The sequence below is a fragment of the Lepisosteus platostomus genome, chromosome 5 (genome assembly GCF_059453375.1).
Source record: "Lepisosteus platostomus isolate fLepPlt1 chromosome 5, fLepPlt1.hap1, whole genome shotgun sequence".
Lineage (NCBI taxonomy): Eukaryota > Metazoa > Chordata > Actinopteri > Semionotiformes > Lepisosteidae > Lepisosteus > Lepisosteus platostomus.
The window spans coordinates 525,723-549,098 of record NC_142615.1 but is presented as its reverse complement, the minus strand read 5'-3'; the positions used below and the strand labels follow the sequence as shown (position 1 = coordinate 549,098).

The following is a 23,376-nucleotide window of genomic DNA, read 5'->3' as shown; positions in this document are numbered from 1 at the left end:
AGGTTAAATTGAAATACAGCGGGGACACACCGGGGCACACAGCTTCGCCCTTCTCCCTCTCCCTTTCCATGAACTTTCTTTCCGTGGAGCTTCAGAGCCCAGAGAGCCTGAGAGTGCTCTGATACAAGGCACGTCTTTACACAAAGGGTTGTGGGTGTCTGCAGCAAGCTGGCCTGCCCTGGAGACAGGTCACTAACGACAGGAGGCATCTGGGCTGTTTGGCAGCTGGGAGTTAATTGTTCCCAGGAGCTCGTCCAGCTGTGTGTGGAGAGAAGCCAGGGTATCGGCTTCAACCACAGGGCTGGGCAGCCTGTTCCCCACCCCCACCCCCCTCTGTGTACAGTAGAGCCTCCTGTCCTGACTGGAGGAGCTCACCCAGCTGTGTCTGGAGAGGAGCCAGGGTATCGGCTTCAACCACAGGGCTGGGCAGCTTGTTCCCCACCCCCACCCCCCTCTGTGTACAGCAGAGCCTCCTGTCCTGACTGGAGGAGCTCACCCAGCTGTGTCTGGAGAGGAGCCAGGGTATCGGCTTCAACCACAGGGCTGGGCAGCTTGTTCCCCACCCCCCTCTGTGTACAGTAGAGCCTCCTGTCCTGACTGGAGGAGCTCACCCAGCTGTGTCTGGAGAGAAGCCAGGGTATCGGCTTCAACCACAGGGCTGGGCAGCCTGTTCCCCACCCCCACGCCCCTCTGTGTACAGTAGAGCCTCCTGTCCTGACTGGAGGAGCTCACCCAGCTGTGTGTGGAGAGAAGCCAGGGTATCGGCTTCAACCACAGTGCTGTGCAGCTTGTTCCCCACCCCCACCCCTCTCTGTGTACAGAAGAGCCTCCTGTCCTGACTGGAAGAGCTCAGCCAGCTTGTTCCCCACCCCCACTCCCCTCTGTGTACAGAAGAGCCTCCTGTCCTGACTGGAGGAGCTCACCCAGCTGTGTCTGGAGAGAAGCCAGGGTATCGGCTTCAACCACAGGGCTGGGCAGCTTGTTCCCCACCCCCACCCCCCTCTGTGTACAGAAGAGCCTCCTGTCCTGACTGGAGGAGCTCACCCAGCTGTGTCTGGAGAGAAGCCAGGGTATCGGCTTCAACCACAGGGCTGGGCAGCTTGTTCCCCACCCCCACCCCCCTCTGTGTACAGAAGAGCCTCCTGTCCTGACTGGAGGAGCTCACCCAGCTGTGTCTGGAGAGAAGCCAGGGTATCGGCTTCAACCACAGGGCTGGGCAGCCTGTTCCCCACCCCCACCCCCCTCTGTGTACAGCAGAGCCTCCTGTCCTGACTGGAGGAGCTCACCCAGCTGTGTCTGGAGAGAAGCCAGGGTATCGGCTTCAACAGCAGGGCTGGGCAGCTTGTTCCCCACCCCCACCCCCCTCTGTGTACAGAAGAGCCTCCTGTCCTGACTGGAGGAGCTCATCCAGCCTGTTCCCAGCCCCCACCCCCCTCTGTGTACAGCTGTGTCGCGGTCAGTGTGTGCGGCGGTGTGGTGCAGCAGGCTGGACACAGGGACACAGTGGACTTCAGCTTCAATATTCCCTTTATTGACAGTGACCGGACACACAGACACACACACACACAGCATCTACAACACCGGCCCAGCAGGCTGTCCGGGTCTCGGAGATCCGGGCGGTCCGACGGGCAGGGGGGGGTGGGGGCGCCGGTCCGCCTACTCGTCGTGGAATGTGGGCAGCTTGTCTCCCGGGACGACGATGTGCTCCACCCCCTTCTCCGTGATCACAGCCAGGTGAACCACACCCCCGCTGACGTTATCCCTGCCCATCGCCAGGGCCAGAGCTGGACGGGAGACAGGAGACAGGTTACAGGTCAGAGGTCAGAGGTCACAGTCAGCTCCTGTCTGCTGCTCGAAGGGAAATCCATACGATCACAGAGAAACAGGGCCCTACCGTTAGTGGCAAAGGTGACGCACTCGTCCTTCGTCATGTCGGGTCTGAATTTGGAGTCAACGTAGCCGTAAATGTAGGTGCTGCCTGAGCCCCCGATGGTGAAGGGCTGACTGAGCAGCATCCCGCCCAGAGAGACCGAGTACACCTGAGAGAGAGAGGAGACACACTGAGGACCCTGAGAGAGGAGACACACTGAGACCCCCTGAGAGAGAGGAGACACACTGAGCCCCCCTGAGAGAGGAGACACACTGAGCAGCATCCCGCCCAGAGAGACCGAGTACACCTGAGAGAGAGAGGAGACACACTGAGGACCCTGAGAGAGGAGACACACTGAGCAGCATCCCGCCCAGAGAGACCGAGTACACCTGAGAGAGAGAGGAGACACACTGAGGACCCTGAGAGAGGAGACACACTGAGACCCCCTGAGAGAGAGGAGACACACTGAGCCCCCCTGAGAGAGGAGACACACTGAGCAGCATCCCGCCCAGAGAGACCGAGTACACCTGAGAGAGAGAGGAGACACACTGAGGACCCTGAGAGAGGAGACACACTGAGCAGCATCCCGCCCAGAGAGACCGAGTACACCTGAGAGAGAGAGGAGACACACTGAGGACCCTGAGAGAGAGGAGACACACTGAGACCCCTGAGAGAGAGGAGACACACTGAGCACCCTGAGAGAGGAGACACACTGAGCAGCATCCCGCCCAGAGAGACCGAGTACACCTGGAGAGAGGAGACACACTGAGGACCCTGAGAGAGAGGAGACACATTGAGACCCCTGAGAGAGAGGAGACACACTGAGCAGCATCCCGCCCAGAGAGACCGAGTACACCTGAGAGAGAGAGGAGACACACTGAGGACCCTGAGAGAGGAGACACACTGAGCAGCATCCCGCCCAGAGAGACCGAGTACACCTGAGAGAGAGAGGAGACACACTGAGGACCCTGAGAGAGAGGAGACACACTGAGACCCCTGAGAGAGAGGAGACACACTGAGCACCCTGAGAGAGGAGACACACTGAGCAGCATCCCGCCCAGAGAGACCGAGTACACCTGAGAGAGAGGAGACACTCTGAGACCCCCTGAGAGAGAGGAGACACACTGAGCACCCTGAGAGAGAGGAGACACACTGAACAGCATCCCGCCCAGAGAGACCGAGTACACCTGAGAGAGAGAGGAGACACACTGAGGACCCTGAGAGAGAGGAGACACACTGAGCAGCATCCCGCCCAGAGAGACCGAGTACACCTGAGAGAGAGGAGACACATTGAGGACCCTGAGAGAGGAGACACACTGAGCCCCCCTGAGAGAGAGGAGACACACTGAGCAGCCGTCGCCCAGCGAGAGTGGCCGGAGACGGGAGGCACAGCCGTCGCCCAGCGAGAGCGGCCGGAGACGGGAGGCACACCTGCGGGCCCTTCCTCCTGTCCCAGCCAGCAGTGATGAAGCCGGCCTGCAGGTCCTCCTTGTTCTTGTAGCACAGCTCCCTCATGACTGAGGCTGCAGCCTTGACCAGGGGGGGCTCCCCCATCTGGACACTGGGGTACCCCAGGGGTACAGCCGCAGAGAGGGAGGAGAGAGGGAGAGGAGAGAAAGGAAAGAGGGGAGAGAGAGAGGGAGAGGAGAGAGAGAAAAGAGGGGAGAGAGAGGGGAGGGAGGAGAGGGGAAGGAGAGAGAGGGGAGAGAGGAGAGAGAGGAGAGTTATTCTGTTGTATCATGTGCCTGATTCAGTTTCAGCTACACTCATCTCACTGACAAGACACAACACCCCGGAGAGACAGGAGAGGAGGGAGGAGGGAGAGGAGGGTACCTGTGGAAGGAGATCTGGAACTTGGCAGCCCGCGTGATGGCCTGGGCATCAGCCAGGGAGCCGGAGATGCAGCAGAAGATCCGATCATGAACCTGGATCAGCTTGTTAATCATCTTGGAGGAAACATAGGAGCTGGAACACAGAGAGAGAGAGAGTTTCCACACCTGCCAGAATCCCAACGGGTCCCGATCCTACTGGGAGAGGGAGGAGGGAACTCAGCTGAAGTGGCAGACCAGTGTGTGATCTCCTGTCACAGCCTGAGGACCAGTGAGTCTGTCTCCCAATAATGCTCCTTCTGTCTACAGTATATGTCAATATTTTATAATATGTCTTTGTTGTAAATGTCTGTAATACGTCTGTAGATTTTATTTTACTTCTATTTTACGTTTTGTTCCATGTTAATATTATTTTTTTTTGCTTTGGCAACACTGATTGTACCCATCGGTCATGCTAATAAAGCACCTTGAATTGAACTGAATTGAGAGAGGAGTGACTCCGGACTGACACAGGCACAGTGTGAACACCCTGTTACTGACACAGGAGCTGGAGCGCACACACACACACACACACACACACACACACACACACACACAGAGAGAGAGAAAGGAGTGACTCCGGACTGACACAGACACAGTGTGAACACACAGCGGCCTCTCACCCGCCGATAGACGCCCGCGAATCGGAGCCGATCAGTACTCCCCCGTTGAACTTCACCGCCAGGATGGTGGTCTGGAAAACAGGGGCAGCGGTCAGTGCGGTCAGCGGTCAGTCCAGAGACGAGCTGGAGACCCTGTGCTGGACCCTGCCTCCCCTCTGTCCATCCCTGAGCCCTTTCTAGTGTAGCAGCAGGAGCTGGACTCTGGGCTGACCCTGGTCTGCTGACCCCTGTCCACAGGAGCTGCCCAGCACTGACCCCAGACCAGAGTGACCAGAGACCACTGAGGCCAGCAGACCAGGGTCACAGCCCAGCACTGACCCCAGACCAGAGTGACCAGAGACCACTGAGGCCAGCAGACCAGGGTCACAGCCCAGCACTGAGCCCAGACCAGAGTGACCAGAGACCACTGAGGCCAGCAGACCAGGGTCACAGCCCAGCACTGACCCCAGACCAGAGTGACCAGAGACCACTGAGGCCAGCAGACCAGGGCCACAGCCCAGCACTGACCCCAGACCAGAGTGACCAGAGACCACTGAGGCCAGCAGACCAGTGTCCCAGCCCAGGGGGGACCCCAGACCAGACCAGAGTGACCAGTGTCCCAGCCCAGGGGGGACCCCAGACCAGACCAGAGTGACCAGAGACCACTGAGGCCAGCAGACCAGTGTCCCAGCCCAGGGGGGACCCCAGACCAGAGTGACCAGTGTCACAGCCCAGGGGGGACCCCAGACCAGAGTGACCAGTGTCACAGCCCAGGGGGGACCCCAGATCAGACCCGGGTACCCCGCCAAGCCACGTTGTTCCGCGACTCCCCCGCCGGACAGAAAGTGAAAGTAAACTCTTGCTCCTCCGACAGAGACCGGGCCCGCTCTCCCGGCCCGGCCGCCATCTCCAACCGCCCGGCTGAGGCGCGGAGAGTCCGGTCCGGCCCGGCCCGGCTCGACCCGGGGGAGCACTCAAGAGCCCAAACTCCGGGCCGGTTCTGAGGGAGCCGGAGCCGGACCCGTCCGCCGAGCTCCGCGCCGCCTCCCCTCCCCCTGCCCCGGCCCGCCTCCCCCCGACTGCAGGGGTCTCCCTCGCTCGCTCTTACCCCGGTGCTGACGCCCTTGACCCTGTCGTCCATCGCCGAGCCGAGCCGAGCCGAGCAGTGCTGGGTGCTGGGTGCGGAGAGTCGGGGTGTCTGCGCTGCCGGCCAGCGGGGAAACAGCGGCGCCCGGCGGCTGGCGGCGGAACTGCACCCCACCCCCGGCTCTCCCGAAACCGAAAGCTGAGCGGAATTAACTCACTTTCGCATTTAAAAATATATTTAAAGCAGATATTATTTACCGAGACGGTGATTTTTCTTTCTTGCAATAGGTCACCGTTTACAAAACCTGCGCAAGTAGCCGAACCTGAACTTGAACCTTTTATTAATAATAAAAACGGAAACGATCTTCCGGTGTTTCACAGCGGGCAATAACCTGCGCGCGCGCGGGCGGGGTCTGCAGGGACACGTGACCGGCCCGTCTCGCTCTCCGGCAACCCAGCGCTCGCGACCGGACCATGGCTTCGCCCTTCGTGCTCGAGGCGCCCGCGAGCGGGTTCAGCTTCCAGAACTCCGGCAGGTGAGGACCGGCGTGACCCCCCTCTCTCCCCCCGGGGTCACCCCGAGCGCGCCCGGGCGATACTCCTGAAAGTGAAAGTGAGGATCGGGGACGAGCGCAGGAACCCCGAGACTGAGAGAGTGAGACAGTGAGAGAGACAGAGAGTGAGACAGGGAGAGAGTGACAGAGACAGAGACTGGGAGAGAGACAGAGAGTGAGACAGGGAGAGAGTGACAGAGACTGAGTGAGACAGTGAGAGAGACTGGGAGAGAGAGACAGAGAGTGAGTGAGTGATCGAGACTGGGAGAGACAGTGAGACAGTGAGAGAGTGAGACATTGACAGAGTGAGAGAGAAAGAGAGTGAGACAGTGAGAGAGACAGAGACTGAGAGAGACAGTGAGAGAGACAGAGACTGAGAGAGTGATCGAGACTGGGAGAGACAGAGAGTGATACAGGGAGAGAGACTGGGAGACAGTGAGAGAGTGAGACATTGACAGAGTGAGAGAGAAAGAGAGTGAGACAGTGATCGAGACTGGGAGAGAGTGAGAGAGTGAGAGAGTGTTGATGTCCGGATCTGGGAAAGAGCTGGTTATCATTATTACTGTAGTAAGTATTCTCACTGACTCGCATCATTCTTCTGACAGTACTCTGACTTACTCTGAATTAACACATTATTACTGCTGTGAGTATCCTCACACACTCAGAAACACCAGCCTGTCCTTCTGTAAGTGTTCTGAAAGAAGAGGCCGTTCCTCAGTACTCTGACACACAAATAACACATTATTACTGCTGTGAGTATCCTCACACACTCAGAAACACCAGCCTGTTCTTCTGTAAGTGTTCTGAAAGAAGAGGCCGTTCCTCAGTCCTCTGACACACAAATAACACATTATTACTGCTGTGAGTATCCTCACACACTCAGAAACACCAGCCTGTCCTTCTGTAAGTGTTCTGAAAGAAGAGGCCGTTCCTCAGTACTCTGACACACAAATAACACATTATTACTGGTGTGAGTATCCTCACACACTCAGAAACACCAGCCTGTTCTTCTGTAAGTGTTCTGAAAGAAGAGGCCGTTCCTCAGTACTCTGACACACAAATAACACATTATTACTGCTGTGAGTATCCTCACACACTCAGAAACACCAGCCTGTTCTTCTGTAAGTGTTCTGAAAGAAGAGGCCGTTCCTCAGTCCTCTGACACACAAATAACACATTATTACTGCTGTGAGTATCCTCACACACTCAGAAACACCAGCCTGTTCTTCTGTAAGTGTTCTGAAAGAAGAGGCCGTTCCTCAGTACTCTGACACACAAATAACACATTATTACTGCTGTGAGTATCCTCACACACTCAGAAACACCAGCCTGTTCTTCTGTAAGTGTTCTGAAAGAAGAGGCCGTTCCTCAGTCCTCTGACACACAAATAACACATTATTACTGCTGTGAGTATCCTCACACACTCAGAAACACCAGCCTGTTCTTCTGTAAGTGTTCTGAAAGAAGAGGCCGTTCCTCAGTCCTCTGACACACAAATAACACATTATTACTGCTGTGAGTATCCTCACACACTCAGAAACACCAGCCTGTCCTTCTGTAAGTGTTCTGAAAGAAGAGGCCGTTCCTCAGTACTCTGACACACAAATAACACATTATTACTGCTGTGAGTATCCTCACACACTCAGAAACACCAGCCTGTCCTTCTGTAAGTGTTCTGAAAGAAGAGGCCGTTCCTCAGTCCTCTGACACACAAATAACACATTACTACTGCTGTGAGTATCCTCACACACTCAGAAACACCAGCCTGTCCTTCTGTAAGTGTTCTGAAAGAAGAGGCCGTTCCTCAGTCCTCTGACACACAAATAACACATTATTACTGGTGTGAGTATCCTCACACACTCAGAAACACCAGCCTGTCCTTCTGTAAGTGTTCTGAAAGAAGAGGCCGTTCCTCAGTACTCTGACACACAAATAACACATTACTACTGCTGTGAGTATCCTCACACACTCAGAAACACCAGCCTGTTCTTCTGTAAGTGTTCTGAAAGAAGAGGCCGTTCCTCAGTACTCTGACACACAAATAACACATTATTACTGGTGTGAGTATCCTCACACACTCAGAAACACCAGCCTGTTCTTCTGTAAGTGTTCTGAAAGAAGAGGCCGTTCCTCAGTACTCTGACACACAAATAACACATTATTCCTGCTGTGAGTATCCTCACACACTCAGAAACACCAGCCTGTCCTTCTGTAAGTGTTCTGAAAGAAGAGGCCGTTCCTCAGTACTCTGACACACAAATAACACATTATTACTGCTGTGAGTATCCTCACACACTCAGAAACACCAGCCTGTTCTTCTGTAAGTGTTCTGAAAGAAGAGGCCGTTCCTCAGTACTCTGACACACAAATAACACATTATTACTGCTGTGAGTATCCTCACACACTCAGAAACACCAGCCTATTCTTCTGTAAGTGTTCTTACTCAGAAATAAGACTATTAGAAATAATTTAATGACAGTGACAGTTCTGTTACTGCAGTGACACCTGTAACAGTATCCACACAGTGTGACTTTACTGTACCTGTGTGCACAGAGCTGTAGGAATAATATCATTACAGTGACAGTTCTGTTACAGCAGTGACACCTGTAACAGTATCCACAGTGTGACTTAACTGTATCTGTGTGCACAGAGCTGTAGGAATAATATCATTACAGTGACACCTGTAACAGTATCCACACAGCGTGACTTTACTGTATCTGTGTGCACAGAGCTGTAGGAATAATATCATTACAGTGACAGTTCTGTTACTGCAGTGACACCTGTAACAGTATCCACACAGCGTGACTTTACTGTATCTGTGTGCGCAGAGCTGTAGGAATAATATCATTACAGTGACAGTTCTGTTACAGCAGTGACACCTGTAACAGTATCCACACAGTGTGACTTTACTGTATCTGTGTGCGCAGAGCTGTAGGAATAATATCATTACAGTGACAGTTCTGTTACAGCAGTGACACCTGTAACAGTATCCACACAGCGTGACTTTACTGTATCTGTGTGCACAGAGCTGTAGGAATAATATCATTACAGTGACAGTTCTGTTACAGCAGTGACACCTGTAACAGTATCCACACAGCGTGACTTTACTGTATCTGTGTGCACAGAGCTGTAGGAATAATATCATTACAGTGACAGTTCTGTTACAGCAGTGACACCTGTAACAGTATCCACACAGCGTGACTTTACTGTATCTGTGTGCACAGAGCTGTAGGAATAATATCATTACAGTGACAGTTCTGTTACTGCAGTGACACCTGTAACAGTATCCACACAGTGTGACTTTACTGTATCTGTGTGCACAGAGCTGTAGGAATAATATCATTACAGTGACAGTTCTGTTACAGCAGTGACACCTGTAACAGTATCCACACAGCGTGACTTTACTGTATCTGTGTGCACAGAGCTGTAGGAATAATATCATTACAGTGACACCTGTAACAGTATCCACACAGTGTGACTTTACTGTATCTGTGTGCACAGAGCTGTAGGAATAATATCATTACAGTGACAGTTCTGTTACAGCAGTGACACCTGTAACAGTATCCACACAGCGTGACTTTACTGTATCTGTGTGCACAGAGCTGTAGGAATAATATCATTACAGTGACAGTTCTGTTACAGCAGTGACACCTGTAACAGTATCCACACAGTGTGACTTTACTGTATCTGTGTGCGCAGAGCTGTAGGAATAATATCATTACAGTGACAGTTCTGTTACAGCAGTGACACCTGTAACAGTATCCACACAGCGTGACTTTACTGTATCTGTGTGCACAGAGCTGTAGGAATAATATCATTACAGTGACAGTTCTGTTACAGCAGTGACACCTGTAACAGTATCCACACAGCGTGACTTTACTGTATCTGTGTGCACAGAGCTGTAGGAATATCATCTTTTTCCCTGTTTTCCAGAAATGTGGCTTTCGAGCAGGCCCTGGGGGGTGTCAGGTCGAGGCGCCCCACACCCATGAAGACTGGAACCACTATAGCAGGCCTGGTGTTCAAGGTACAGCTGCATAGCCCCGTGTCTCTGGGTACCCCGGTGTCAGGTGTGTGTGTATTGACGTCCCTGTGTCTCTCAGGATGGCGTTGTGCTGGGCGCCGACACCAGGGCCACCTCCAGTGACGTCGTTGCTGATAAGGTCTGTTCCAAGATCCACTACATCGCGCCCAACATCTAGTGAGTACCTGTCACCACGGCGACGCCGGGCCGCGAGGCGGGGGTCCGGTCCGGTCCGGACTAACGGGTCCCCCCCCCTGTCTGTGTCCAGCTGCTGCGGCGCCGGGACGGCGGCAGACACCGAGAAGACCACCGAGCTGCTGTCCTCCAACCTGTCCATCTTCTCCCTGAACAGCGGGCGCAACCCCAGGGTCGTCATGGCCACCAGCATCCTGCAGGACATGCTCTTCAGGTCAGTGTGTGTGTGTGTGTGTGTGTGTGTGTGTGTGTGTGTGTGTGTGTGAACCCCAGGGTCGTCATGGCCACCAGCATCCTGCAGGACATGCTCTTCAGGTCAGTGTGTGTGTGTGTGTGTGTGTGTGTGTGTGTGTGTGTGTGTGTGTGTGTGTGTGTGAACCCCAGGGTGGTCATGGCCACCAGCATCCTGCAGGACATGCTCTTCAGGTCAGTGTGTGTGTGTGTGTGTTTGTGTGTGTGTTCATGTGTGTGTGTGTGTGTGTGAACCCCAGGGTGGTCATGGCCACCAGCATCCTGCAGGACATGCTCTTCAGGTCAGTGTGTGTGTGTGTGTGTGTGTGTGTGTGTGTGTGTGTGTGTGTGTGAACCCCAGGGTGGTCATGGCCACCAGCATCCTGCAGGACATGCTCTTCAGGTCAGTGTGTGTGTGTGTGTGTGTGAGTGTGTGTGTGTGTGAAGCCCAGAGTCGTCATGGCCACCAGCATCCTGCAGGACATGCTCTTCAGGTCAGTGTGTGTGTGTGTGTGTGTGAGTGTGTGTGTGTGAAGCCCAGGGTCGTCATGGCCACCAGCATCCTGCAGGACATGCTCTTCAGGTCAGTGTGTGTGTGTGTGTGTGTGTGTGTGTGTGTGTGTGTGTGTGTGTGTGTGTGTGAACCCCAGGGTGGTCATGGCCACCAGCATCCTGCAGGACATGCTCTTCAGGTCAGTGTGTGTGTGTGTGTGTGTGTGTGTGTGTGTGTGTGTGTGTGAACCCCAGGGTGGTCATGGCCACCAGCATCCTGCAGGACATGCTCTTCAGGTCAGTGTGTGTGTGTGTGTGTGTGTGTGTGTGTGAACCCCAGGGTGGTCATGGCCACCAGCATCCTGCAGGACATGCTCTTCAGGTCAGTGTGTGTGTGTGTGTGTGTGTGTGAAGCCCAGGGTGACTCAGGGTGGACGATCTGAGTCAGGGTGTGTCTGTGTGTCCAGGTACCGCGGTCAGATCGGGGCGTACCTGCTGCTGGGCGGAGTGGACGTCACTGGAGCTCACCTGTACACAGTGGGGCCGTACGGGAGTGTCGACAACATGCCCTTCAAGGCCATGGGTGAGCATCCGGTCAGCCGGCTCTGTGTGCGTGCGTGTGTGTGTGTGTGTGTGTGTGCGTACCTGCAGGACTCCTCCTGACTCGGACTCAGCTGTGCTGCAGTGATGAACGAGGCCCAGAGGGTGACAGGGAGAACTGACCGCTTCTGATAGACTGACCACTCCTGACCGACTGACTGACCGCCCCAGTCTGACTGACTGACCACCCCAGACTGACTGACCGCTCCTGACTGACTGACTGACTGACTGACTGACTGCCTGCCCCAGACTGACTGACCGCTCCTGACTGACTGACTGACTGACCGCCCCAGGCCGACTGACCGCTCGGTGCTGTCCACAGGCTCGGGGGACCTGCCCGCGATGGGGGTGCTGGAGGACGGCTTCAGGACCGACATGGAGGTGAGTTTGAGGACGAGTCCACCCCCAGCCTACAGTCCAGCCCAGTGAGAGCAGGGTAAAAACACAGTCCAGCTCAGTGAGATCAGAGTAAAAACACAGTCCAGCGCAGTAAAGCCCAGTGAGAGCAGGGTAAAAACACAGTACAGTGCAGTAGAGCCCAGTGAGATCAGGGTAAAAACACAGTACAGCCCGGAGAAATCAGGGTAAAAACAATGTACAGCGCAGAACAGCCCAGTGAGATCAGGGTAAAAACCCAGTACAGCCCAGTACAGCCCAGTGAGATCAGATGCAGATGGAGGTCAGACGTGTCGGCCGTCAGTAAGACTGCTGCTCTCTGCAGCTGGACGATGCCAAGCGCCTGGTCAGAGACGCCGTCCACGCAGGGGTCATGAGTGACCTGGGCTCGGGCAGCAACATCGACCTGTGTGTCATCACCCGGGCAGGAGTGGAGTACCTGCGGCCCTACGAGGAGTCCCAGTACAAGGACACCAGGTACTGGCTCAGGGCAGTGTCTGTATGAACCCCTCTCTCTCTCAGTGTGTCTGTGTGAACCCCTCTCTCTCTCAGTGTGTCTGTGTGAACCCCTCTCTCTCTCAGTGCAGTGTTCATGTACTGGAGTGTCCAGTCAGTGTGTGTGTATGAACCCCTCTCTCTCTCAGTGCAGTGTTCATGTACTGGAGTGTCCAGTCAGTGTGTCTGTATGAACCCCTCTCTCTCTCAGTGCAGTGTTCATGTACTGGAGTGTCCAGTCAGTGTGTGTGTATGAACCCCTCTCTCTCTCAGTGCAGTGTTCATGTACTGGAGTGTCCAGTCAGTGTGTGTGTATGAACCCCTCTCTCTCTCAGTGCAGTGTTCATGTACTGGAGTGTCCAGTCAGTGTGTCTGTATGAACCCCTCTCTCTCTCAGTGCAGTGTTCATGTACTGGAGTGTCCAGTCAGTGTGTGTGTATGAACCCCTCTCTCTCTCAGTGCAGTGTTCATGTACTGGAGTGTCCAGTCAGTGTGTCTGTATGAACCCCTCTCTCTCTCAGTGCAGTGTTCATGTACTGGAGTGTCCAGTCAGGGTGTGTGTATGAACCCCTCTCTCTCTCAGTGCAGTGTTCATGTACTGGAGTGTCCAGTCAGTGTGTCTGTGTGAACCCCTCTCTCTCTCAGTGCAGTGTTCATGTACTGGAGTGTCCAGTCAGTGTGTCTGTATGAACCCCTCTCTCTCTCAGTGAGTGTTAATGTACTGGAGTGTCCAGTCAGTGTGTCTGTATGAACCCCTCTCTCTCTCAGTGCAGTGTTCATGTACTGGAGTGTCCAGTCAGTGTGTGTGTATGAACCCCTCTCTCTCTCAGTGCAGTGTTCATGTACTGGAGTGTCCAGTCAGTGTGTCTGTGTGAACCCCTCTCTCTCTCAGTGCAGTGTTCATGTACTGGAGTGTCCAGTCAGTGTGTGTGTATGAACCCCTCTCTCTCTCAGTGCAGTGTCAGTGTACTGGAGTGTATTAACCCGTCTCTCTCTCTCAGACAGAGGAAGTATAAGTACTGTCCTGGGACGACTCCGGTTCTCCGTGAGACAGTTTCTCCTCTGGAGATGGAGCTGGTCCAGGAGACAGTGCAGCTCATGGACACACACTGAGCAACACGACAACCCAGCAACACAGCAGCAGAACAGTGTCACAATCGCACAACAGCACGGGACTTCCACAGCGACACAACAGAACAGGTTACACAGTCACTCTCCAGACGTGTGTGTGAAACAGCCCTGGGGTGTGTCTGTGAGCAGAGCAGGGCGACACTGTTGTATTTGTGTGTCTTCAGAATGAACCACTGTTTACTGTATACCTGTGATTCCTGGTTAATAAAGACTCAGTTCTGAACTACCCCCAGCTGTGTTACTCTGTGTGTAGAGTCACTGTGCCTGACTGCGTTACTCTGTGTGTGGAGTCACTGTGTCTGACTGTGTTACTCTGTGTGTAGTATTACTGTGTTACTCTGTGTGTGGAATCACTGTGTCTGATGCGTTACTCTGTGTGTGGAGTCACTGTGTCTGACTGCGTTACTCTTTGTGTGGAGTCACTGTGTCTGACTGTGTTACTCTGTGTGTAGTATTACTGTGTTACTCTGTGTGTGGAGTCACTGTGTCTGACTGCGTTACTCTGTGTGGAGTCACTGTGTCTGACTGTGTTACTCTGTGTGTGGAGTCACTGTGTCTGACTGTGTTACTCCGTGTGTGGAGTCACTGTGTCTGAATGCGTTACTCTGTGTGTAGAGTCACTGTGTCTGACTGCGTTACTCTGTGTGTAGTATTACTGTGTTACTCTGTGTGGAGTCGCTGTGTCTGACTGCGTTACTCTGTGTGTGGAGTCACTGTGTCTGACTGCGTTACTCTGTGTGTAGAGTCACTGTGTCTGACTGCGTTACTCTGTGTGTAGTATTACTGTATTACTCTGTGTGGAGTCGCTGTGTCTGACTGTGTTACTCTGTGTGTGGAGTCACTGTGTCTGACTGTGTTAGTCTGTGTGTAGTATTACTGTGTTACTCTGTGTGTGGAGTCACTGTGTCTGACTGCGTTACTCCGTGTGTGGAGTCACTGTGTCTGACTGCGTTACTCCGTGTGTGGTATTACTGCGTTACTCTGTGTGTGGAGTCACTGTGTCTGACTGTGTTACTCTGTGTGTGGAGTCACTGTGTCTGACTGTGTTACTCCGTGTGTGGTATTACTGTGTTACTCTGTGTGTGGAGTCACTGTGTCTGACTGTGTTACTCCGTGTGTGGTATTACTGTGTTACTCTGTGTGTAGAGTCACTGTGTCACGAGGTTACTGTGCCTCTGTAACCTGTCCCAGTACCCTGTCAGGGTCAACCGGTCCTGTAAGCTGTCCCAGTACCCTGTCGGTGTTTCCTTTCCCAGTAAGGTGTCCCAGCACCCCCTGCCGGTGTTTCCTGTCCCAGTAACCTGTCCCGCACGGTTCTGCCTGGCAGGCGGTGACGTGGCGCTGCTCGCTCTCCCCATTGGCCCGCCGGCCCCGGGGGGGCGGGGCCGCCCGCTCTGATTTCCCTGCGGCCGCCCGCTGCGCCCCCTGGCGGACAGCGCCGGAGCCCGGAGACTGGACCCCGGACCCGGAGCCCGCCGCTGTCCAGCGGCCTCCGCCGGACACGGCCCGCTCCCGCCCCGGACCGGGAGCTGGACCGCCGGTTCCGAGCGGAGCACGGGGCCCGCCAGTCTCGGCCTCGGCCCCCGCTCTGCAGTGGAAACCGAAACCAAAGGGTTCCGCCCCCGAACCGCTTTCGGTTTCGGTTCAGATCCAGGAAGCTGCTCGGAGACACGAGCTCGCTCCCCTCTCAGGCAGTCGGCCGTCCCGTATCCTCGCCGCTCGATCAAGCTGATCGATACCGGATCGATATTACCCGAACCGCCCGTCCCGAACCGTCCGTACACCCGAACTATGGCTTTAACCGACGTCTGCGGCTACAACTTCCGAGCCGGACTCGGAGAGCAGCTCTCCGGAACCGGCCGGGCTGCCTTGGACCGGACCAGCCACTACAGCTTCGGAACCGAGCGGCAGGAGTTCGCGGTGCCGCTGGGAGTGGACGTGAGTCGCAGCCGAACCGCCGAGCCGCCGAACCGGGCTGGCCCTCCCCCGGGTGCCGGGACGGAACCCGCGGCCCCGAGCGCGCCTCTCGGTTCGGACCCGTGTCCAGGTGAAACACGCGTGTTCCCGCACCCGTGGGGGTCTGGGGTCCGGCTTCCACGTGCGGTGTGGGGCGAGACCGGGGACACGCGGGCAGCGCATGCGCTCCAGCGGTGTTAATGAGGCTTTTCCCCCCAGAAAAACACATTAAACTCCCGGGGGCTGATCGCACAGATCAGCAGCTGATAACACCGCTGATGACTGACTGCTCTGCTGGCTGTTGACACTGCTGAGTGCTTCAGCCCTGTCACTCAAGAGCACCGAGTCTCTGCTCATACCAGTACAACTGCATCACTCTCACCCATTGCCCTGTACGGCAGTGAAGTGTGGGGTCCCCTCACAGACCAGGAGTACACCCAATGGGACAAACACCCCACAGAAACTCTGCACATGGAGATCTGTAGAATCATCCTCCGTGTGCAGAGAAAAACTCCTAACAACGGGTGCAGGGCCGAATTAGGCCAGTACCCACTATTGATAAACATACAGAAAAGAGTATTAAAGTATTGGCTACACCTAAAAAACAGCGACCAAAATTCCTACCACCACAAAGCCCTGCTGAGCCAAGAGCTGAGCCCAAAACAGAGCCCCCTGAGCCAGCTGGTCCTGAGGCTCACTGACCTGAGCCACACCGACACTAACCAGCCTCAGGACAGCACTGCTAGAGCACCACAACCCAGACTCACCACATCACAGCACAATACACACAACTCACAACCAGCCTCAGGACAGCACTGCTAGAGCACCACAACCCAGACTCAAGCCCATCACAGCACAATACACACAACACACAACCAGCCTCAGGACAGCACTGCTAGAGCACCACAACCCAGACTCAAGCCCATCACAGCACAATACACACAACACACAACCAGCCTCAGGACAGCACTGCTAGAGCACCACAACCCAGACTCAAGCCCATCACAGCACAATACACACAACACAAAACCAGCCTCAAGACAGCACTGCTAGAGCACCACAACCCAGACTCAAGCCCATCACAGCACAATACACACAACCAGCCTCAGGACAGCACTGCTAGAGCACCACAACCCAGACTCAAGCCCATCACAGCACAATACACACAACCAGCCTCAGGACAGCACTGCTAGAGCACCACAACCCAGACTCAAGCCCATCACAGCACAATACACACAACACACAACCAGCCTCAGGACAGCACTGCTAGAGCACCACAACCCAGACTCAACCACATCACAGCACAATACACACAACACACAACCAGCCTCAGGACAGCACTGCTAGAGCACCACAACCCAGACTCAACCACATCACAGCACAATACACACAACACACAACCAGCCTCAGGACAGCACTGCTAGAGCACCACAACCCAGACTCAAGCCCATCACAGCACAATACACACAACACACAACCAGCCTCAGGACAGCACTGCTAGAGCACCACAGCTCAGACTCAACCACATCACAGCACAGATCAAACAGCAATATCTCACACACTGGGACACACACACACAAACACAACATAAACTGGAATGCTACAGAACCTTAAACAGACAATACACACTAGCTGAATATTTGACCAAAATAAAAAACAACAAACAGAAACAGACCCCGACGAAGTACAGGCTCAGTGACCACAACCTGGCCATAGAAACTGGATACAGGCAAACCTGGCTGCCCAGAGAGGACAGGCTCAGTGACCACAGCCTGGACACACACACTGGACACAGGCAGACCTGGCTGCCCAGAGAGGACAGGCTCAGTGACCACAGCCTGGACACAGACACTGGATACAGGCAGACCTGGCTGCCCAGAGAGGACAGGCTCAGTGACCACAGCCTGGACACAGACACTGGACACAGGCAGACCTGGCTGCCCAGAGAGGACAGGCTGTGCTCCCACTGCCAGCGGGGAGAGATAGAGACAGAGGTGCACTTCCTACTGCACTGGGACAGATACTCTGGGATTAGAGAAACATTCTTCCTGAAATTCAGAAATCTAATCCCAGAGTTCCCACCCCTGCCAAAACCACAACAGGTCCCAATCCTACTGGGAGAGGGAGGAGGGAACTCAGTTGATCTGGCAGCCCAGTATGTGATCTCCTGTCACAGCCTGAGGACCAGTGAGTCTGTCTCCCAATAATGCTCCAGCCGCCTACAGTATATGTCAATATTTTATAATATGTCTTTGTTGTAAATGTCTGTAACATGTCTGTAGATTTTATTTTACTTCTATTTTTTGTTTTGTTCTATGTTAATTTTATTATTTTTATTTGCTTTGGCAACACTGATTGTACCCATCGGTCATGCTAATAAAGCACCTTGAATTGAACTGAATTGAATTGAGAGACCCTGTGTCACACAAGACAGAGAGAGAGACCCTGAGAGAGACAGGCAGGCAGAGAGACAGAGACAGGCAGGCACAGAGACAGGCAGGCACAGAGACAGGCAGACAGACAGATGAGCTCTTCCTGCACAGCTGTAACAGACCGCAGCCTGACGGAGGCGAGTGGCTGTTAATTGGGTGTTAATTGGGTGTCACCTGACTGATGGCCGATCCCCTCTCTCCCCAGCCGGCCGCGTTCCTGCAGTCCTGCTCGGCGGACAGGGGCGGCGTGTCCATCGAGCTCGAGCACGGCACCACCACGCTGGCCTTCAAGTTCCGGGGGGGCGTGGTGGTGGCCGTGGACTCGCGGGCCTCGGCGGGGAGGTACATCGGTGAGCGCCGCGACGAGATCTTCTCGGGCACACAGGACAGAGCTTCCCAGACTGCGTCCTGGTTTACAGCCAAACCCACATTTCTCACCGTCACACAGGACAGCGCTGCCCAGACTGCGTCCTGGTTTACAGCCAAACCCACATTTCTCACCGCCTCACAGGACAGAGCTGCCCCGACTGCGTCCTGGTTTACAGCCAAACCCACATTTCTCACCGTCACACAGGACAGAGCTGCCCAGACTGCGTCCTGGTTTACAGCCAAACTCACATTTCTCACCACCTCACAGGACAGAGCTGCCCAGACTGCGTCCTGGTTTACAGCCAAACCCACATTTCTCACCGTCACACAGGACAGAGCTGCCCAGACTGCGTCCTGGTTTACAGCCAAACCCACATTTCTCACCGTCACACAGGACAGAGCTGCCCCGACTGCGTCCTGGTTTACAGCCAAACCCACATTTCTCACCACCTCACAGGACAGAGCTGCCCCGACTGCGTCCTGGTTTACAGCCAAACCCACATTTCTCACCACCTCACAGGACAGAGCTGCCCAGACTGCGTCCTGGTTTACAGCCAAACCCACATTTCTCACCACCTCACAGGACAGAGCTGCCCCGACTGCGTCCTGGTTTACAGCCAAACCCACATTTCTCACCACCTCACAGGACAGAGCTGCCCCGACTGCGTCCTGGTTTACAGCCAAACCCACATTTCTCACCACCTCACAGGACAGAGCTGCCCCGACTGCATCCTGGTTTACAGCCAAACTCACATTTCTCACTGTCACACAGGACAGAGCTGCCCCGACTGCATCCTGGTTTACAGCCAAACCCACATTTCTCACCGTCACACAGGACAGAGCTGCCCAGACTGCGTCCTGGTTTACAGCCAAACCCACATTTCTCACCGCCTCACAGGACAGAGCTGCCCAGACTCCGTCCTGGTTTACAGCCAAACCCACATTTCTCACCGTCACACAGGACAGAGCTGCCCAGACTGCGTCCTGGTTTACAGCCAAACCCACATTTCTCACTGTCACACAGGACAGAGCTGCCCCGACTGCGTCCTGGTTTATAGCCAAACCCACATTTCTCACCGTCACACAGGACAGAGCTGCCCCGACTGCGTCCTGGTTTACAGCCAAACCCACATTTCTCACCACCTCACAGGACAGAGCTGCCCAGACTGCGTCCTGGTTTACAGCCAAACCCACATTTCTCACCACCTCACAGGACAGAGCTGCCCAGACTGCGTCCTGGTTTACAGCCAAACCCACATTTCTCACCGCCTCACAGGACAGAGCTGCCCAGACTGCGTCCTGGTTTACAGCCAAACCCACATTTCTCACCGCCTCACAGGACAGAGCTGCCCAGACTGCGTCCTGGTTTACAGCCAAACCCACATTTCTCACCGCCTCACAGGACAGAGCTGCCCAGACTGCGTCCTGGTTTACAGCCAAACCCACATTTCTCACTGTCACACAGGACAGAGCTGCCCAGACTGCGTCCTGGTTTACAGCCAAACCCACATTTCTCACCTCCTCACAGGACAGAGCTGCCCAGACTGCGTCCTGGTTTACAGCCAAACTCACATTTCTCACCACCTCACAGGACAGAGCTGCCCAGACTGCGTCCTGGTTTACAGGATGGGACAGCAGTGTGACACCCTGTCTGTTCTCTGCAGCTTCCAAGGACACCAACAAGGTGATAGAGATCAACCCCTACCTGCTGGGCACCATGTCAGGGAGTGCAGCCGACTGCCAGTACTGGGAGAGACTGCTGGCCAAGGAGTGCCGGTCAGTTACTGTCCAGTCAGTGTGTGTGTATGAACCCCTCTCTCTCTCAGTGCAGTGTTCATGTACTGGAGTGTCCAGTCAGTGTGTCTGTATGAACCCCTCTCTCTCTCAGTGCAGTGTTCATGTACTGGAGTGTCCAGTCAGTGTGTCTGTATGAACCCCTCTCTCTCAGTGCAGTGTTCATGTACTGGAGTGTCCAGTCAGTGTGTCTGTATGAACCCCTCTCTCTCTCAGGGCAGTGTTCATGTACTGGAGTGTCCAGTCAGTGTGTGTGTATGAACCCCTCTCTCTCTCAGTGCAGTGTTCATGTACTGGAGTGTCCAGTCAGTGTGTCTGTATGAACCCCTCTCTCTCTCAGTGCAGTGTTCATGTCCTGGAGTGTCCAGTCAGTGTCTGTATTAACCCTTTACTCTCTGTCAGACTCTACAAGCTGCGCAACAAGGAGAGAATCTCAGTATCTGCTGCCTCCAAGCTGCTGTCCAACATGATGTGTGGATACCGGGGGATGGGTCTCTCCATAGGCAGTATGATCATTGGGTGGGATAAGAAGGTACAGTTCTGTGTATTAGTGATTGGTGTGCTAATACAGTGCGAGTGTTCGGTGCGCCAACACAGTGTGTGCACACAGTGCGAGTGTTCGGTGCGTTAAGACAGTGTGTGCGCACCGTGCGAGTGTTCGGTGCGTTAACACAGTGTGTGTCTCCAGGGCCCGGGACTGTACTATGTGGACGACGATGGCACCCGTCTCTCCGGTCACCTCTTCTCCACGGGCTGCGGAAACGGCTACGCCTACGGGGTGGTGGACAGCGGCTATCGAGAGGACCTGACCGACGAGGAGGCCTACGAGCTGGGCCGCCGCGCCATCGCCCACGCCACACACAGGGACGCCTACTCTGGAGGAGTGGTCAACAGTGAGTACACTGACCGACTGGACACTCCAGTACATGAACACTGCACTGAGAGAGAGAGGGGTTCATACACACACACTGACTGGACACTCCAGGACATGAACACTGCACTGAGAGAGAGAGGGGTTCATACACACACACTGACTGGACACTCCAGTACATGAACACTGCACTGAGAGAGAGAGGGGTTAATACAGACACACTGACTGGACACTCCAGTACATGAACACTGCACTGAGAGAGAGAGGGGTTCATACAGACACACTGACTGGACACTCCAGTACATGAACACTGCACTGAGAGAGAGGGGTTCACACAGACACACTGACTGGACACTCCAGTACATGAACACTGCACTGAGAGAGAGAGGGGTTCATACACACACACTGACTGGACACTCCAGTACATGAACACTGCACTGAGAGAGAGAGGGGTTCATACACACACACTGACTGGACACTCCAGTACATGAACACTGCACTGAGAGAGAGAGGGGTTCATACAGACACACTGACTGGACACTCCAGTACATGAACACTGCACTGAGAGAGAGAGGGGTTCATACACACACACTGACTGGACACTCCAGTACATGAACACTGCACTGAGAGAGAGAGGGGGGTTCAGACACACACACTGACTGGACACTCCAGTACATGAACACTGCACTGAGAGAGAGAGGGGTTCATACACACACACTGACTGGACACTCCAGTACATGAACACTGCACTGAGAGAGAGAGGGGGGTTCATACAGACACACTGACTGGACACTCCAGTACATGAACACTGCACTGAGAGAGAGAGGGGTTCATACACACACACTGACTGGACACTCCAGTACATGAACACTGCACTGAGAGAGAGAGGGGTTCACACACACACACTGACTGGACACTCCAGTACATGAACACTGCACTGAGAGAGAGAGGGGTTCATACAGACACACTGACTGGACACTCCAGTACATGAACACTGCACTGAGAGAGAGAGGGGTTCATACACACACACTGACTGGACACTCCAGTACATGAACACTGCACTGAGAGAGAGAGGGGTTCATACAGACACACTGACTGGACACTCCAGTACATGAACACTGCCCTGAGAGAGAGAGGGGTTCATACACACACACTGACTGGACACTCCAGTACATGAACACTGCACTGAGAGAGAGAGGGGTTCATACAGACACACTGACTGGACACTCCAGTACATGAACACTGCACTGAGAGAGAGAGGGGTTCATACAGACACACTGACTGGACACTCCAGTCCATGAGAGAGACAGTGTAAAGCCCGTGCCCGGTGTGTCAGTGTTAACGATGCTAACGATGCTAACGATCTTGTGTTTGCTCAGTGTACCACATGAAGCAGGATGGCTGGGTCAAGGTGTGTCAGGAGGACGTGTCCGAGCTGATCCACCGGTACCGGAAGGGCATGTTTTGAGGGACCAGCAGACCAGGAGTGGGGGTTCACTGGTGCACGTCTTCACGGTGAAGGAGAGGCAGAGGGGTTTGAGCGAGCTGTGCTGTCTGTGTCACCACACCTGTATCACTGCTGTACAATAAAGCTCTTCCTCACACCTGCGGCTGTGGCCTGTTCCTTCACCTCCTGCAGACACCCCCCTGCCCCCCCTCTCTCGATCAGCTCAACCTGAGGAGCTCATCCAGCTTGTTCCCCACCCCCGCCCCCCTCTGTGTACAGTAGAGCCTCCTGTCCTGACTGGAGGAGCTCACCCAGCTGTGTCTGGAGAGAAGCCAGGGTATCGGCTTCAACCACAGGGCTGGGCAGCTTGTTCCCCACCCCCGCCCCCCTCTGTGTACAGCAGAGCCTCCTGTCCTGACTGGAGGAGCTCACCCAGCTGTGTGTGGAGAGAAGCCAGGGTATCGGCTTCAACCACAGGGCTGGGCAGCCTGTTCCCCACACCCACCACCCTCTGTGTAAAACACTCACTGTCCACTGATTTACAATGATCAGGTTATAACTATCAACACTTAAAGTTTCCTACAATGGAATAATTAAGTAAATTAAATAAATGATTATTTACATATAATCAGTGAGGACAGCAGGACTGATTGACAGTGATACAGCACACGGCGTCCTGGGTAACAACACACTTTATAACAAGGAACAAGTAAACCGTTTATTCCTGCTGAAAAGAGAAGAAAGAAAACACAACGTTTCGGCTGTGGAGCTTCTTCAGGTGAGAGCAATAACAGCACTTCTTAGTGATATCTGTACAACAGAACTGAGACACAATGCTGACAGAAGAAAAGAACAGTAACACTGAAGCGGAAGGTTACAGAGAACATCGGTCACAAAGAACACACACAGTATATCAGAGAAACGGCTCACTGTGAACAGTTATTACCTGAAGATGGAGAGGAG

At 54.3% G+C, this 23,376-nt stretch overlaps 3 protein-coding genes across 3 annotated transcripts; 2 read left to right on the top strand and 1 right to left on the bottom strand.

The window, feature by feature from the left end:
• Positions 1-1,509: 1,509 nt before the first annotated feature.
• Positions 1,510-5,666, bottom strand: psmb12 (proteasome 20S subunit beta 12). Its single transcript, XM_088632010.1, has 6 exons — positions 5,449-5,666; positions 4,362-4,432; positions 3,704-3,835; positions 3,302-3,431; positions 1,895-2,039; positions 1,510-1,784 (listed from the first exon to the last, which is right to left on the bottom strand). Exons 1-6 carry the CDS (start codon positions 5,479-5,481, stop codon positions 1,657-1,659), a joined length of 639 nt encoding a protein of 212 aa, XP_088488136.1. The 5' UTR covers positions 5,482-5,666; the 3' UTR covers positions 1,510-1,656.
• A 69-nt stretch (positions 5,667-5,735) lies between these two features.
• psmb13a (proteasome 20S subunit beta 13a) lies at positions 5,736-13,770 on the top strand. The gene is made up of 8 exons (XM_088631987.1): positions 5,736-5,962; positions 9,914-10,007; positions 10,084-10,181; positions 10,273-10,413; positions 11,390-11,505; positions 11,845-11,903; positions 12,244-12,395; positions 13,415-13,770. Exons 1-8 carry the CDS (start codon positions 5,901-5,903, stop codon positions 13,524-13,526), a joined length of 834 nt encoding a protein of 277 aa, XP_088488113.1. The 5' UTR covers positions 5,736-5,900; the 3' UTR covers positions 13,527-13,770.
• A 1,212-nt stretch (positions 13,771-14,982) lies between these two features.
• On the top strand, positions 14,983-22,570 carry psmb8a (proteasome 20S subunit beta 8A). Its single transcript, XM_088632011.1, has 6 exons — positions 14,983-15,482; positions 18,138-18,282; positions 19,966-20,077; positions 20,498-20,627; positions 20,784-20,988; positions 22,346-22,570. Exons 1-6 carry the CDS (start codon positions 15,336-15,338, stop codon positions 22,432-22,434), a joined length of 828 nt encoding a protein of 275 aa, XP_088488137.1. The 5' UTR covers positions 14,983-15,335; the 3' UTR covers positions 22,435-22,570.
• Positions 22,571-23,376: the final 806 nt, after the last annotated feature.

Excerpts from the sequence above, each read along its gene's own strand:
- psmb12 (XM_088632010.1), bottom strand. The coding sequence starts at position 5,481 with ATGGACGACAGGGTCAAGGGCGTCAGCACCGGG. Across the intron at positions 3,432-3,703 it reads TTCCAGATCTCCTTCCACAG|TGTCCAGATGGGGGAGCCCC; the intron begins GTACCCTCCTCT and ends GGGGTACCCCAG. Across the intron at positions 2,040-3,301 it reads ACAGGAGGAAGGGCCCGCAG|GTGTACTCGGTCTCTCTGGG; the intron begins GTGTGCCTCCCG and ends TCTCTCTCTCAG.
- psmb8a (XM_088632011.1), top strand. The coding sequence starts at position 15,336 with ATGGCTTTAACCGACGTCTGCGGCTACAACTTCCGAGCCGGACTCGGA. Across the intron at positions 15,483-18,137 it reads CGGTGCCGCTGGGAGTGGAC|CCGGCCGCGTTCCTGCAGTC; the intron begins GTGAGTCGCAGC and ends CTCTCTCCCCAG. Across the intron at positions 20,989-22,345 it reads CTCTGGAGGAGTGGTCAACA|TGTACCACATGAAGCAGGAT; the intron begins GTGAGTACACTG and ends GTGTTTGCTCAG.
- psmb13a (XM_088631987.1), top strand. The coding sequence starts at position 5,901 with ATGGCTTCGCCCTTCGTGCTCGAGGCGCCCGCGAGCGGGTTCAGCTTC. Across the intron at positions 5,963-9,913 it reads AGCTTCCAGAACTCCGGCAG|AAATGTGGCTTTCGAGCAGG; the intron begins GTGAGGACCGGC and ends CCTGTTTTCCAG. Across the intron at positions 12,396-13,414 it reads TCCCAGTACAAGGACACCAG|ACAGAGGAAGTATAAGTACT; the intron begins GTACTGGCTCAG and ends TCTCTCTCTCAG.